The following is a 15702-nucleotide window of genomic DNA, read 5'->3' as shown; positions in this document are numbered from 1 at the left end:
CAAAGGTATTATTGAAGTTTTAAAAGACTGACATTTTAATGAGGAAGAAGGATTATTTCTACCACATGAAGACATTATGGAAGACGACAACAACACAGAAGTGTCAGTCCTCTGATTTATTCCCAAGCGAGGCATTTGTTACTTGTGACACTTCTACCAGTCGTACTCCATTTTGGATATGAAGAATATCAGCTGAAAATAAAGAAAGTAACCATAAAGTATATATCAATAGATATAAAAATAAAAATTCTGAATTTTGTGAGACAACATCCAAAGTGGAGCTTGAAAACAATTCATAAGCATGGAGACAGTGTGCTTTGTAGTAAAAACCAAGTAAAAGTATGGCTAGAACAAATTGAGGAAGGTAGTGGAGTAAAATAAAAATACAACATGATTAACAACTGGACTTTCAATTGTTTCTGTGAAGCCTGAGAGCAGAAGCAGCCTGTAACAATTAGGATACAACAGCAGCAGACATCTCAAGCAGCTATGCAGCATTAACATCTAGACTTTTACTTCTCAGTATCACATGGCTGAGTTAATAAATTTAAGGGAGCTTGTGGTATCCAAAAAAGAGGTTACATTTATGTTAAATCAAAGTATGTTGGATTTACTCAGCATAATGTGATTTATTTATTTGAACTAGAAAGTTAGGAATTTTAGTTTAGGAATTCTACGAAATAAGTTTGAACATTTGAAAATGGTTTAATTATAAAATTGCATTATCTATATGCATTTAGGTTAGAAAAATAACATGAAGTGAAATCATAGTTATACCAACTGTTCTACACACTGATCATTCAGAATTATTATTTTTATCTAGTTCTATTTAAGATGGAATGAAATTATGTAAATTTTGAATCATTCTATATAAAGTTTAGTATGTATGTACAGTACATTGCAATTGAATGCAAATATAACTGAAATAAACTATATATAATAAATTTAAATTAACATTGATAAAGTGGTTTTATGAATAACTAAAATAGCACATTTCAAAATTAATTCAGTTAAACAAAATTTACCAGACTTTCTTAACACTATATTTAGTTAATAAAGTAAATCTTATAAAAATTTGTAAGAATAATTTCAAAATATTTATTTTCAATCAGTATAGTTAACTTGCATTTCCAAGTTTTTTCAAAATAAATTTTCCTTCTCCTTGCCATTTTGCTTGAGCTTCTAATGGATGTTCATCATGATCAAGTATTCTTTGAGTTGATTTTTCCTGATTAGACTTTTCCCATCCTCTTTGAACTTCTTCAATAAGAACATAATCATCAAGATTTTCATTTAATTTATTTGCTTTCATAAGAGCCTGAAACAACACAGTAACATATTCAGAAAATTAAACATAAAATATTTTCGTATCACAGAATTCTGAAATAATATATTACATAGATAAAATATAAGATACGATAATTACATGCCTGAGCAATTACTTCTTTTGTTGTGCTGTCTTGAGTAATTTTTAATATAGTGCTAGGTTCATCGGGTACAACTCCATGAACCATTAAGAAAAACATTCTTCTTTTCATAGGTACTCCAGTTGTTGATAGCTATAAAATATTAAAAGATTTTAAAATATTAATATTATAAAAATTATCATCACATTTTAAATCAAATTCTTCAAAATAAATTATCATCATACATCTTTTGTTTCAGATTTCCCATTTTCACCAGCGGATAAATTGATTTTTCCTTTTAATTTTTTTCCACTATCATGTAAATCTCCATTTACAACTGGAAGCTCCAAACCTTCTTCTTCCCAAACAGAATAAATAAATAGTGTAGACAGTGGCAAAGCTTGATTTTGCAGATTCTTTAGTCGAACATGTCTGTAACCTGTTTTAATAATTTTAAATTTGACAAAATCTTTGAATTATTGTCTTTCTATAGAATAGATGTATAGATTTGTATAGATTTAAACTAGTCATCTATAAATTATTCTGATCCTTCAATGTTTTTGCTACCATATAGCCTACTTTTTTAAAATCTTAACTGATCATTATTCATTTTTTTCATTTTATCTTTATTTAAAAAATAAAGATAAAATTAACATTAAATATAAAAACAAAATTAAAAGAATTAAATTAATATCAAGAATAAAAAAGTATAAAGTAACAATATACATTTTTACATGAACAATACAAGCATACAAGTAGTAGCATAAATGTAGTATGAAAGATTGGCATATATATAGACATGGAAGAGAGCATGTGTATAGTGCTCTAATTATTGTTTATAAATTACAAGTAAATAAAATGTTATAATATAAAAGTATAGATTGTCTCCTCAAACTCTTAAATTTGTTTCCATTTAAAAATCTAAAATCAAAAAATTTATTTAGTAATTTTCAGAAGAATGTTTCTTATCTTCAGAATCATTATGCTAAATTGTTTGAAATGAGAAAACAAAATTTCAATAGAAAGATAGCCAAAGAAATAAAGCAAATTAAATATTAATTTACAAAACTTTTTTATTGTCTACATTTATAAACTATTCTTTGAAAACAGTATGCTTTGAACTACTTTCTTCATATCTGGTCATATTTTTAAATTTTATTTTACATTTTTTGCTTAACAATGTTAGGTATCAATTGTATAGTATTATAGCTGTTGGAAAAATAGTATTAGTTCCAGTTTATCTTAATTACTTAATAACTCATAACTATAGATCAAATCTTTACCTTCTTCTTAATATTTATAATGTTTGTCCTTTATTAATTTTTACTGTTATCCTTATCTCTTCAGCAATGTCTATTAGAAATCATTCTACAACTGATTATGTGATTTTAATAGAAAGTTTTTAACATTTCATTGACTAAGCTGGTTCATTTATCATATAATGATGTTTATATTTTTTCTTCTGAGTATTGTCCTTATAGTATGTCCTTATCTGGGTATTGTCCTATTTTATCTTAAACTTTTACTTCACTTTTAATCCATCTTAGGTTATACTTAAATACAGGGAAGTTGCCTGTTGGTTATTTGCTATTTTGTAGTTATGAATTATTTTCATAATTTTAATGAACATATAGTATTATTTTAATTTACTAAATGAATTTGTATGTTCATGGCATATGTTATAAATTAATTAGTTAAATTTTAGAAAAAAGGAATATTGTGTACCTTTTTATAAAGATCTTAATCTTACTCAATGAAAAAGTAAACTCAACCAAACTCAATTGGTGTTATTGTAATGTTAGCTTGACTATCTGTTTCAACACAATATAGAAACCATACAACATTTTCATATAATGACTAATATTGTAGTTCATTTGTATAATTAAAGAGATGTTAAAAGAAAAAGTATTAAATTAACAGTTGAGATTTAATAAATGGAACAATATTGATATATATAGATATAACTATAAAATTTTTTTATTTTTACCTAATATTGTAGCTGTTAGTGTGTTTAAAAAATACAATAATAATATCCCAATTTCAATCAATAAGAATTAATTTAAACAGTCAAAATTTATTAAAAAACACACCTTGTTTTAAGCATATTAATGGAATAACTCTTTGAGCTGTGACATGATTTGTACTCATATCCGTAACAGAAAATCTCAGAAATGCCAAATCGATGAAAGTAACCTGTTAAAGTATTCAAAATCTATTTTAATTTATGTCATCTAATAACTGAAATTATTAATTTTTTTTAACATTTATATTAATATTTAAACTATAATATTTATATTAAACAGATAATTTAATACTTTATCGTATATCATACTTTTGTGTGAATAATCCACAGAAAATTGCTAGAATGAAAATGAAACTTTTGCATAACTACCCTATTGTATATACTGTGTCTACGGAGTAATAGCTGCTCCACAAGCATAAATTCGTAATTGCAATTTAAAATCAGCATATCATCCCTCATCATATAACCTACACTCATTTCAAATTGTCTTTTATGAGGGTTGGATATAAAATAGTGGCAACATAGCATTCATTTGGGAGAAGAGTGTAACAACAAAAATGCCATAAGGTGTGCTCTCTGTTGGCAACCAAGTAAGTTCAACTTGTGACATTTTTTCCACATTGTGACAAAAATACAGATGCTTTTGGAACTGTCTTATGCAAAAAATAAAAAAATGAGAATTTTTGAGTTCTTCTTCCTAATGAAAGGTATGTATGAGATAAAAGATTTATTCATAGTCTTATAGTGTAATCACCCCCCAGATTTTTAACCTTCTATCACATATGGAAGGTGCTGGATATCATCAGCAAAAATGTTTTTGTGATGCCACAGAGTGCCCTACTGCTCGGAAGATTTCTTCTCTTGTATAGAAACATTTTCCTGTCAGTGGTTTTTTTTTTTCATTTTAAGGAGATTATAGTCAAATGTCTGGAAAATATAGCAAATGTTTGAGCACCTCCCATTGCCATCTTACTAACAAATTTGAAATGGGAGCAGTTTGGTGGCATTAAGCATTGTCAGGCAAGTCAATGGACACACATTTGCAGAGGAATTTTCCTCTGTTTTTCCACAGAACAGGCCAAAGATGATTTTACAAAAAATATTGGTAATATTCAACATTAACAATCTGATGATGTGGAACTGCATGATGCAGTATCATACTGTGCACATTATATGCCACTATTGACATCACTTTGACATTCCTGGGTTCTAGGTGCAAGTTTTTGGCTGGGGAGACAATGAGCGTTGCTATTTACCTGACTGTCATTTGCATTCTAGTTCATATTATTTCATCCAGAGAGATGATCCTGTCAAGGAATGTGCTACTTTCACTGTTGTAACATTCCAAATGGTGATTGGAAAGGGTGTACTGGTGCTATTTCTGTAAGGTGACGAGACACCCATTATGAGGCAATTTTTCTGTGACTAACCAAGCATGTCTTTCGACACAGTGCAAAATTGTTTTGTGCCATATTCTTAACTCTACAGCTAACTGTCATGCTGTCCATTGTTGATTCATCACTATCAGTGATTGAATCAGCTCATTGTGATGATTGTCCATACTGGGTCAACTTAACATGAAGCAACTTATTAGCACTTTGAATGATCAAAATACAGTACATCTATCATACCATTATTTGGTAGGATAATGCATGATTAACACATTTTGAACTGACATTTTTTAGGCATCACATTTTTACAAAATGATCTCTGTTGTCCTTTTCTAAAATTGTATGCATTTGAAAAATAACTTTATGGTTTTTATTATTAGTCTGTGTTAAAGGTTGTTTTTTTCTCTTTTAATTTGATATATAAGTAAGAATTTGTTGCTATAGATTTGATTGCTTTTATTTACATTATGTTCAAATTATAAACAAAAATCATTTTTTTTAATCTTTTTATAATTTTACCATTTGAAAAATCCATTCTTAATTCTAAATGGAAAATGGTTTATTTTCACTCTATTGATTGTTTTCTACCATGTAACCAAGATTTATGAAAATGTGTGCAACAGAATTTTGCACACATTATATGGAATTATGCACTAGGATGTTCATGTCCTCCTGGTAAATATGCAAATTAGCACTCCATAAAAAATGCATTAAACTGCAATAATTATGATGTTTTTGTATATTTGTAATTATATTTTAAAAGAACTAAACATTAAATTATCATCTTTGCTGTCATCCTCTTCTGAAGAGTCTTCAAGGTCAGGCTGCACAATTTTAATAAGTCTTCCATTGACATGCCTAATGTATGTTTCAGCATTATTGTTGATGGACAAAAATTTCTCTGTGCTCAGAGTATTTGGTATGGAAACAGGTATTTAGCTGTTGTAATGCCTCATGAAGTGCTTTATTGGAAACATCTATGGAAACCAATAAGTCCTTCGTTGGTTAACCCAGTGTGCACCCAACTATTGCAGATCTCTAGGGTGTCATTTCATCCCATGTTTTCTTGATTATGTGAAGTGCATTCTTCAGAGAATGTCATTCTCTGAAGAATTATCATTGACTGCATTATCGTTTATTGTCATCATTAAGTAAAACTTAACAATTATGAGCCTTAAAACATTCTGTAATACCTGCATCCACAGGCTGCAATATTCCAGTGAAATTTGGTGGGAAGAATTCAATTCTAATATTTCTCAGATGCTCAGTCTTATGCCACATAGTGTTATCCAGTAATAACAGCACCTTTCACTTTTCTTTCTTCATCGCAGTGTTCAATTCCTTTAGCCACTTGCTAAACTCCACAGCAGTCATCCAAGCCCTTCAGTTGTGGCAATAATTGACATAAAGTGCTGGATTAAAATTTTTGAAATATCTAGGAAAGCTGCTTTTCCTATAACATTGACTATTCTCTTGTCACTTCCATCTGAGTTAGTGCAAAATAGTGAACATGATTCTATCTTTAACTTTTTGGTGACCTCTAACTGAACTGGCTGAAATGGTTTTGTCTGGCTGCAAATGGTAGAAAAGAGTGCTTTCATTCATATTGTACACTCAAACTTGTTTTTGTGCGGTCTATTTTTGTGCGATTTGTTTTGTGTGATTTTTTGTGTGCGGTATATGAATTTCAATCAAATTGGTATACTGCACAAAAATAATTGCACAAAACACATTGCACATATAAAAAAATTGCACAAAAAAAGACCACACAAAAACAGGTTTGAGTGTATACATCCACTGCCTTTGAAGAACATGATGTATACATCTCGTATACATGATGTATACATATTATATGTATACATCACGTTCTTCAAAGGCAGTGGATAATCTTTGGCATCCTTCAGCAACATTTTCATTGACTGTAATAGTCTCACTGTGCTTCATCTTTTATGAAAGACATTTATTGTTTAAAGCATGCCAGCCAACCATTGCTATAGATGAAGTTTATAGTGCTCATCTGTTCTCAAAATGGAAGCTTGGTGTTTGATTGATGTATCTGTTACACATCCATGCTTAGCACTGATTGACCAATCCAAATAAATAATTTCCAGTTCTTTATGCTTGGTGGTTTTAAGGCATATTGCATTTTTTTATTTTTCTTTTAGCCACTTTTCTTTATATTTTAATAATGTGTCTAATTATCCTGTGATATCTCACAAAATATTAAAAAAAAAAAGGTTATGAAGTTACAGATGAGAATATCATTAGCCAATGAAGGCAAATACACCAAATAAAGAACCATGCACAGCAGATGGTGGAACAACATATTTATTTTTGTGAAAAAGATACAGGTTCTTAAGGATTCCAACTCAAAAATACAAACAGTAAAATGGCATCACCCAAAAATGTCTGGGGGAACTAGGACCAGATATTGTGAAGTGTACAAGGAATCAAGCTTGGGTAATGCAATAACTAATTCTTAAAACTAACTTATGCTAAGGAAGAAGGAAGTCAGAAAGGGTGGGTAAGAGATAGCAAGATAGTTAACAGAAGAGAACTGAATACCTGGGATGTACAAACATTATACAACTTTCGTGAGAGGCCATGTGGAACTTGCTTGGACTGATTTTGAGTCACTGTCTTTCTTTTTCGAGACTCACTGTGTTGTCATTTCAATAAGCTCAATCTTTTTCATGCCAGTTCAGTTTCACCAGCCACTCGACACTCAGCATCATCTCCATCCTTACTTCACGAAGGCCAGCTGAGAAAAAGTTCTCTTCCACTCCAAATGTCCCCTCAGGTAGATATGCCCCTCTTGTTCACATGGTTCCACGAATTGGCTCTCACCACCCAAGGGAATAGGATAAGAATAGAAAGTTCTAGAAGTAAGAAGGAACAAAGAAGAAAGGAAAGATGCTAAAACTACAACTAAGTGAAAATTATACAATGGCATACAGCCACAGTTGACAATAAAGTGCTGTCTGTTCAAACAATGTAACTCAATTTCTTTCATTCAACAGAAATTGTAGCCTTCTTCCCTGACATCATTTTATCCACAACCAACTTCACAACCAAAAACTGGAAGCAGACAGAGGTGGCCAAAATTAGTTTGGGACTGACTCAAACAAATTTGTAGAAGGAATTGCAGAGCACCTTGAAAGCTTTTAACATTTCAACATTGGATGGTACCCTTAACTAGCTCTTTCCAAACGTGTGACAATGGGACTTTTAATGAAAGAATGTTTTCCAAGTGCCCTCCAGACTCAGACAATGCTTAATTACTGTCTTGTCAACAATTTGTCAATCACTTTTAATCTGGCAATTTACATGTAGGTCAAGCTTAGTTTCCTGCACCTGTGGTGAATTATAGAAAACAAAAGCAATATTAAAATGCATGTTTGTGCAGGCTTTTAAATTGGTGGATGGCAGAGGGCAGTCTATTGGAAATTTCCAATTCCAAAAACATATGGAAGATCCATTTTGCTTATTGTTTTTGGTGGTTGGTGAGGTTTGACTGTATATTGATATACAACTATTAGTCTGTTTTAGTTTATAAATATGCATTGAAACTAATTTTTTTTATAAATACAGTCAACTCCACATAAGTCAACACCCTGAGGGGAAGTGGAAATTTGTCAAGTTATCCGATGTGATGACTAAAGCGAAGTTGGGAAAAAAACCAGAAAAATACAATTAGGAAAATACAGTAGTGCGTTGTAAAAGCCTTACTGTCCTTAAATTCTAATATTATTGTTAATCGTCTACGTGGACTTTACTTATTAATAGGACTTTATACTGGTGTTTAAAGATTGGCACAGTAATGAGAGTTAGTTCAGGAAAGAACAAAATTTCTTTATTATATCACCTGTCAAATTTTGTTCTTTCCTGAACTAACTCTCATTACTGTGCCAATCTTTAAACACCAGTATAAAGTCCTATTAATAAGTAAAGTCCATGTAGACGATTAACAATAACAGTAGTGAGTTATACAGTAGTATAGGCTTACAATACATTGTATCCTCCATTTACAATTACTCTGTAGATGAAAAACTGAAAAATTCATTTAGTGTTGTTTGTTTTGAGCAAAACAAACAACACTAAACAAATTTTTCAGTTAAGTGCTCACTTAACTGTCTCGACTTTCTTTTTCAATAATCATGAACACTTTGAAAACATCATGTTCGCAATTGTCAATTGTTGGCAAGTAACATCTAAGGATTATTAATGCCTCTAGTATGAGAAAATGCAAAATTGGATTCTGGTGTGACATTGATGTAGATTGTATATTTTGTTTATCTGTTATTATTTTATACATAAAAATACATAAAATGTTAAGGCATTTTTATTAATATATATATATATATATATATTAATTATATATTAATAAATAAATTGACTCCCCCCTCCTGAAAAAAATGAGTTCACACCACACGTGTGGAGTGAATTCATTTTTTCGGGAGGGGGTGACGACTTATCAGTGTGTGGGACAGCAAAAGTATGTCGACTTATCCAGTGGTGACGAGTTAAACGGTGTCAAGTAAACCGGAGTTTTTTAACATTAATGCCTGTGTAAGTTGGCCAGGACCACAGAAAAGTGACTACTTAACTGATGGTGTTGAGTTATCCGGGTGTCGACTTATGCGGACTCAACTGTATTTTATTCCAAGACATTTGTTTTTAGTAATTTATAAAAGTGGTCATAATATTGCTTGTATACTAAAAATTTTATGAAGAATTTTAACACATTGAATTTCAGTAAGTCAGTCAGGTCTATATGAACTCATCTTATGGCCAAGACCAGTTTACAAGAGCAGTATGAACTGGCCATTCAACTTAATATTTTTCAACCCATTTGATCTCATCCTATTTATTACATTAAAAAATATTAGCATTCCCAAAAATTCTGATGATATCAGAATTGCCAGATTCACTTAAACTGCTCCATAAAATAGTTTATTTACCAGTCACAATCACATCTACTGTCATGATTGTGGTCTAAAATACATATAGAATGTTAGGTCAAGACTGAAAGGTTTAATAGAGTCAATGCATCTCTTGGTCTAAGCTCTACATAAAAATGCATGTTTTTATGAATTTTATTATGTTCAAATTTTGTGTGTCACACAAAATTAGAATGTTGTCTGCAATAGGTAAAACTATAATCTAGTATTAACACTAAAATAGTAATAATTTTACAACACTTCAACAATTGCAATCAGTCTAGAATTTGTCTTTTTTTCACTAGATTTGATCAATTCTATAGAGTTGTTCAATCATAAAAACTGGTAAACATCTTAAAATATAATGAAATTGGTGGTAATAGGAAACTATTTGAAAAGCAATATTGATACCATACAATATTTATTTGCTCTAATTGGCTGATTTACTTTTATCACTTCTTGATTAAAGTGATTGTTTCAGAAAGCTATGTTTCTGTGAAGATATTTATTTTTTTCTATAAAGCAAAGATATTGGTAATAAAATGTTGCTATCATTTACAATATAGTATTGCTACTGCACTTGCAATGTGTATTTGCTCTGATTAATTGATTTATTTTTAATTTGATCTCATTTAAAAGCAAAAGTTCCCCATTCTTACAGTATTTGAAATTTGGCTGAGACAAGTCTGAAATTCGCAATAATCCAGGATACGGCCTGACCAGGTTAAAGTTCATTAGCTGAAAGAGTTGCATTTTTTACTTATTAGTGATAAATGAAATAACACAAACAGGACTGAATTTTATTTATTTTAGTGACAAGTAATAACAAAATAATAAGTAAAAATTCAACGTTTTCTCCAACCTATTAACCAGAGTAATACTTTTCGATATTTGCTAATGCTTTCGATGCCTCTCCTGGGCTCTTCCTCAGGCATTTGGTTGTTGACCTTCACACTTCCCCATCAGACGGTGTACAATTACGTAAGACTCCAAAACACATGCGTCCCCAAGCCTAATAAAACTTCTAACTGTGAATTGCTTATCGTCCCTTCTACTATATGCTTGAAACGAAAGAATAAACAAATAAATTTAATTTAAACGCTGTCGTAAGGGACATTTCTTCTTTAAAATTAATACTCATGGCTTTGCACTCTGCTCTAAAAATTTCAATAGCTTCCAAAATTCTTAGGTGATCACGATGTGAGATGGTGAGAACGATACGTGCCTTGTCAAAAACTGCCATGATGTCCGGGTCTGTTGCATACGTGGCAAGGGCTGTTGTGTACTTATTTCATAGAATGTCCGATTTATGCTCTTTCAGACGCACCTCTAACGATCTTTTGGTTGCACCTACATAAACCATTTCTTTATTATGCCTGCCATCTATTATAGGGATTCTGTAGACACCTGGTAACCTATTGGGGTTCTGACAATCTTTTCCATTCCTTAGTAGGCTAAAAATGGTTCAACATCTCCTGTACGCAACCCTAATCTCCCATTTCTTGGCAGTGTCAGTATATAAAGTTTTTAGAATGGGGTTAAACGTGACAGGGACTACCAGCTTGTCATCTTCCTTTACCTTAATATACCTAACTTCTACGTCCTCTTTATTCTGATAGCGATGCTTGTATTTTTTAACGAGCGTATGTATAAGGTTGGTGTATTCATACTCCTTTGTCATCGCATTTATATAATTAATCTCCTGCGTTAATGCCTGTGTTGTGGAAGAATGCATGTACGCTCTCATGATTAATGATCGGAAAGCCGCACTTTATAAGAAAAGGGATCGCATGATCCTATCAGGATTATGTTGCGACTGTCGTCAGTTTCCTATAGACTGCCGTTCGTATGCTCATTTCATCAAACATTATGTCAATATCCAAAAAGTGGATCCTATTACGGCTGTGTTGTTCTATCTCTACTACCAGACCATATGGATTGTCGTTCAATGCGTCTATAAAGCCCTTCAGATCCGGTTCCCTTTTCCAAAATACGATAATGTCGTCAATGTATCTCCTATATAGGGTAATATCTTGGAGGAAACAAGGCAGGGTTCTCTTTCCAGCAGTCTCACCACCAATTCACAGAGGTCCCTGGATAACGGACTTCCCATAGGCATGCCTCTGTCTTGAGTGTATATCTTCCCCCTGAACTGGAATGCCGAATTATAGCATGTCAAGTGCGCTAACTCCAAAGCATCTTGATGCATTGCACTATCCTCCACTTCATCAGATAGTCTCTGAGTGCACAAAAACAAGGAGAAAGTTTTATTGAAGGGTACAGAGACCTGAAGTTTATCACTGTTGCGAACAACGGTGGGGGGGTTATTTTAAGTTGTTCCAGAAGCTGAACGGGGTTAGATATTGTGTACTGATAACCCTCCAAGTGAGACGTCAGCAAATTATGCACATACCTTTCCAATTTGTTAGTAGGAGCTCTAGCTTTTGTCCACTATGGGGCGTATCTGCTGCCCTTCCTTATGAGTCTTAGCAAAGGCAAACAGTTTCAGGATGTCAGGGCTTCCATTATTAAGTCTTTCATGCCTAGTCTGCTGGCCAGTCTTGTATTGGCAAAGCACTTAACCCTATTATGCATCTTGTCCACCCAATTCTGTTCCACCTTCGTGCACTGTGTTAATGCTAGGTATTCTCTAAGACACCTATCGTAAGTCTCTCGCTTCATCAAAACCATGACTTTGGCCTTGTCAGCTCCGACTATGACAACATTGTTGCATCTAATCTAACCCGTGGTTCTCTTTATTCTCTTTAACCACTCCCTAAGTTCTCTAACCTGCCGTGATTCCTTCGTTCTTCTTATTTTAAAAGTTGCCAACCATCTATAGTATTTCTTCTGGTTCTGAGAAAGCCCTTTCATTAGGATTTCCAAGTCTGGGATATATGATTTCATTGTGTCTTTCATCGAAGGTTGAGGTACAAACGCCGGACCGTAACTAAGCACATGTTTGACATAGTCCGGTATCCGGATGTCATCCCAAACGATAAAGGGACAGTCCTGCCTCTTCGCTTCCTTCGGTACCTGAAATTGTAGAATCCATTTCATTTTACCTTTGTAATGCATTTTGCATCTCAATCTGTCCTGAATGTTTACAAGCTTGACATTCTCAACGTCCAACTTCTTCAGGTTCTCCCAGAACAACTCATCTTCTATGCGGATAAGTTTTGCCACCAAAGAATAGAATAATTTCCTGGTTACCTTGATAGCCCTTTTAAAACACATCCATTTCACCTTACTGAGAAGCTGTTCATGTCCATGCAGCAGGCAAATACAAAATAGCGACATGGGGAACACTCCTACGTTCTTGCATTCCATTAAAAAGTTCAGTTTTGCTATGGTCCTAGTCAACTTCATCACTACCTTACAATAAACATTAGCCGGCATCGCTGTATCCAATAAATATTTTCCACTTCCAATACACTGGGATGATATATTCAACGTTTTCTCCAACCTATTAACCGGAGTAATACTTTTTGATATTTGCTAACACTTTTGATGCCCCTCCTGGGTTCTTCCTCAGGCATTCGATAAACATCATAGTGATTTGGTTGTTGATCTTCACACTTCCCCATCCGATGGTGTACGATTACGTAAGACTCCAAAGCACATGCGTCCCCAAGCCTAATAAAACTTCTAACTGTGAACATCTAAAAATTTTGGAAGCTATTGAAATTTTTAGAGCGGAGTGCGAAGCCACGAGCATTAATTTTAAAGAAGAAATGTCCCTTTCTACAGCGTGGCAATTTCTAATGGATGACAGCGTTTAAATTAAATTTATTTGTTTATTCTTTTGTTTTGAGTGTATAGTAGAAGGGACGATAAGCGGTTCACAGTTAGAAGTTTCATTAGGCTTGGGGATGCATGCGCCTTGGAGTCTTACGTAATTGTACACCGTCGGATGGGGAAGTGTGAAGGTCAACAACCAAATCACTACAATGTTTATTGAATGCCTGAGGAAGAGCCCAAGAGGGGCATCGAAAGCATTAGCAAATATCGAAAAGTATTACTTCGGTTAATAGGTTGGAGAAAACGTTGAATATATCATCCTGGTGTTTTAGAAGTGGAGAATATTTATTAATAAGTAAAAAGATCAGAAAAATACAATCTGCCAATCAAAGTGTATCTGACACACCAGAGAGAGATAATGTATTTAATTTAATGACTAAATAAAATATTGCAAGTATATGCATAGTAAGAAGTTTGATGCACATATGACATCCAATGTAGTAAAGATGCACTATTACAGAAACATTTTTTATAATTTGCATTACTAAATCAAACTCTGACATATTATTCATGGTTTCTATTATGATATCTTAAAATATAGTATAGTAGAGCATCAATTATCTGAAAAATGGATTAACCAAAATTGTCTTCAGAATTTTGAGTAGTAGTAGTACTCTCTGAAGTTTTTGTATAATAATGATTGTTGATGATCTTATACAGGCTCATTATTGAGTGGTCTCATTATTAATATTACTGTTATGTATTTCATATTTTGAATTCAAAGTTTCACCAGTATGTTGTAGATTGCACTGAAGTACTAATGCTTGTTTTAAGAAAATTAGTCAATTCTTTTTGTTATTTCTAATCAATCACAGGTATTAAATTTTTATGCCTTAATCTTGTTTTACTATTGTATTGGTTCATTGAAAATTTTTTAAAATTTAAACTTTCTGGCCTTGTAGTTCAACTTTTTTCCACGTAAACAGTGTTGTATGTTTGCAATTGGAAGAGCACACACATAATATGTGAATTTAAAAATGTAATCTCATTTACATCATGAGTTCCACATGCGTACTTTTTCTGACAGCATGGAAAAAAGGAAATTGAATAATTTTCTTTTTTGAGTATAAGCAGAAACATAATGCAGCGAAAGCAACCCGAAATATCAATAAAACTTTTGGTGAAGGTTCTGTGAGTGAGCAGGTTACCAGGCATTGGATCAAAAAATTTCATTCTGGAAGTACAAATCTCAAAAATCAGTATGGAAGAACTTTGTTAAATTGAAACATCACCCAACTGTCCGGGAAATTGCAGGAAGGTTGAGCATACTGGACATTATTCAACCATTTCTTGACGTCAACATTTAGGGAAAATTGAGAAGCTCAACAAATGCATACCACACGAACTTTGTGAGAGAGATAAGGTGCATTGTTTGGAGGTCTGCAGTTCTTTAATTATTCATTATAAAAACTAAAGTATTCAAATGAAATTCTTCCTCATTCACCTTATTTTCCAGATTTTTTGGCCAACAGACTATCACTTTTTTATACACTTGGACAATTTTTTGGTAAAGAAAATCATTGAGGAAGAGGATGTAATAAAAAGTACCTTTAATGACTTTTTGGCTTCTCATTCTCATGATTTCTATCAAATTGGCATTAATGCATTTCTATTGCTTTGGGAAAAGTGTATTAATGTTGCTGGAAACAGTTTTGATTTAATTTAATTTAAAACTGACAGATTCATAAATGTTCAAAGTCAGAAGTAAAAATTGGCCATTTAATTTGCAACAACCTAATACTATAATTAGGATTAAGATATTGATCTTTTTATTCTTCCCCTGCAGAATGTAATAGATTATCTAAAAAACTAGATTATCCAAAAGTGTCTTGCCCTGATTATTTCAGACAATCTGTACTCTACTATAATAAAGACAGTTAAAAACAAACAAACAAGTAATGATGAATCTTAATTAATATCTGAAAATCCTTGAGAGAAAGTTTTTACAAAATTTTATTTACTTTAAAATGAAAGGAATCATTCCAGATAGGGTTTAATGAGTTTCTTTGAACCAACTTTGTTTTCTGTCTATTGCAATCAACTGGAATGCCAATAATTTCCATTTCAACTTGTGGACTTCCTGTATGAGTAGATGGGCATACATACTGTCCTGATATTATCTAAAATAATATATATTTTGG

At 32.3% G+C, this 15702-nt stretch overlaps 1 protein-coding gene across 1 annotated transcript in view; it reads right to left on the bottom strand.

Moving 5' to 3' along the window:
• LOC136974351 (1-phosphatidylinositol 4,5-bisphosphate phosphodiesterase epsilon-1-like) overlaps positions 1–15702 on the bottom strand; it is a 43964-nt gene that overhangs the window by 4964 nt on the left and 23298 nt on the right. Inside the window, exons 8-12 of the mRNA XM_067269204.1 lie at positions 15523–15681; positions 3497–3599; positions 1652–1845; positions 1431–1559; positions 1127–1318 (exon numbers count right to left, since the gene is read on the bottom strand). Of these exons, the coding sequence (XP_067125305.1) occupies positions 1127–1318; positions 1431–1559; positions 1652–1845; positions 3497–3599; positions 15523–15681 (777 nt within the window). The remainder of the gene's footprint in view (positions 1–1126; positions 1319–1430; positions 1560–1651; positions 1846–3496; positions 3600–15522; positions 15682–15702) is intronic.

This window comes from Centruroides vittatus, unplaced genomic scaffold (assembly GCF_030686945.1).
Source record: "Centruroides vittatus isolate TY-2023 unplaced genomic scaffold, ASM3068694v2 contig_347, whole genome shotgun sequence".
NCBI lineage: Eukaryota > Metazoa > Arthropoda > Arachnida > Scorpiones > Buthidae > Centruroides > Centruroides vittatus.
The sequence above is the reverse complement of the archived record's forward strand: the minus strand, read 5'-3'. Positions and strand labels throughout refer to the sequence as shown.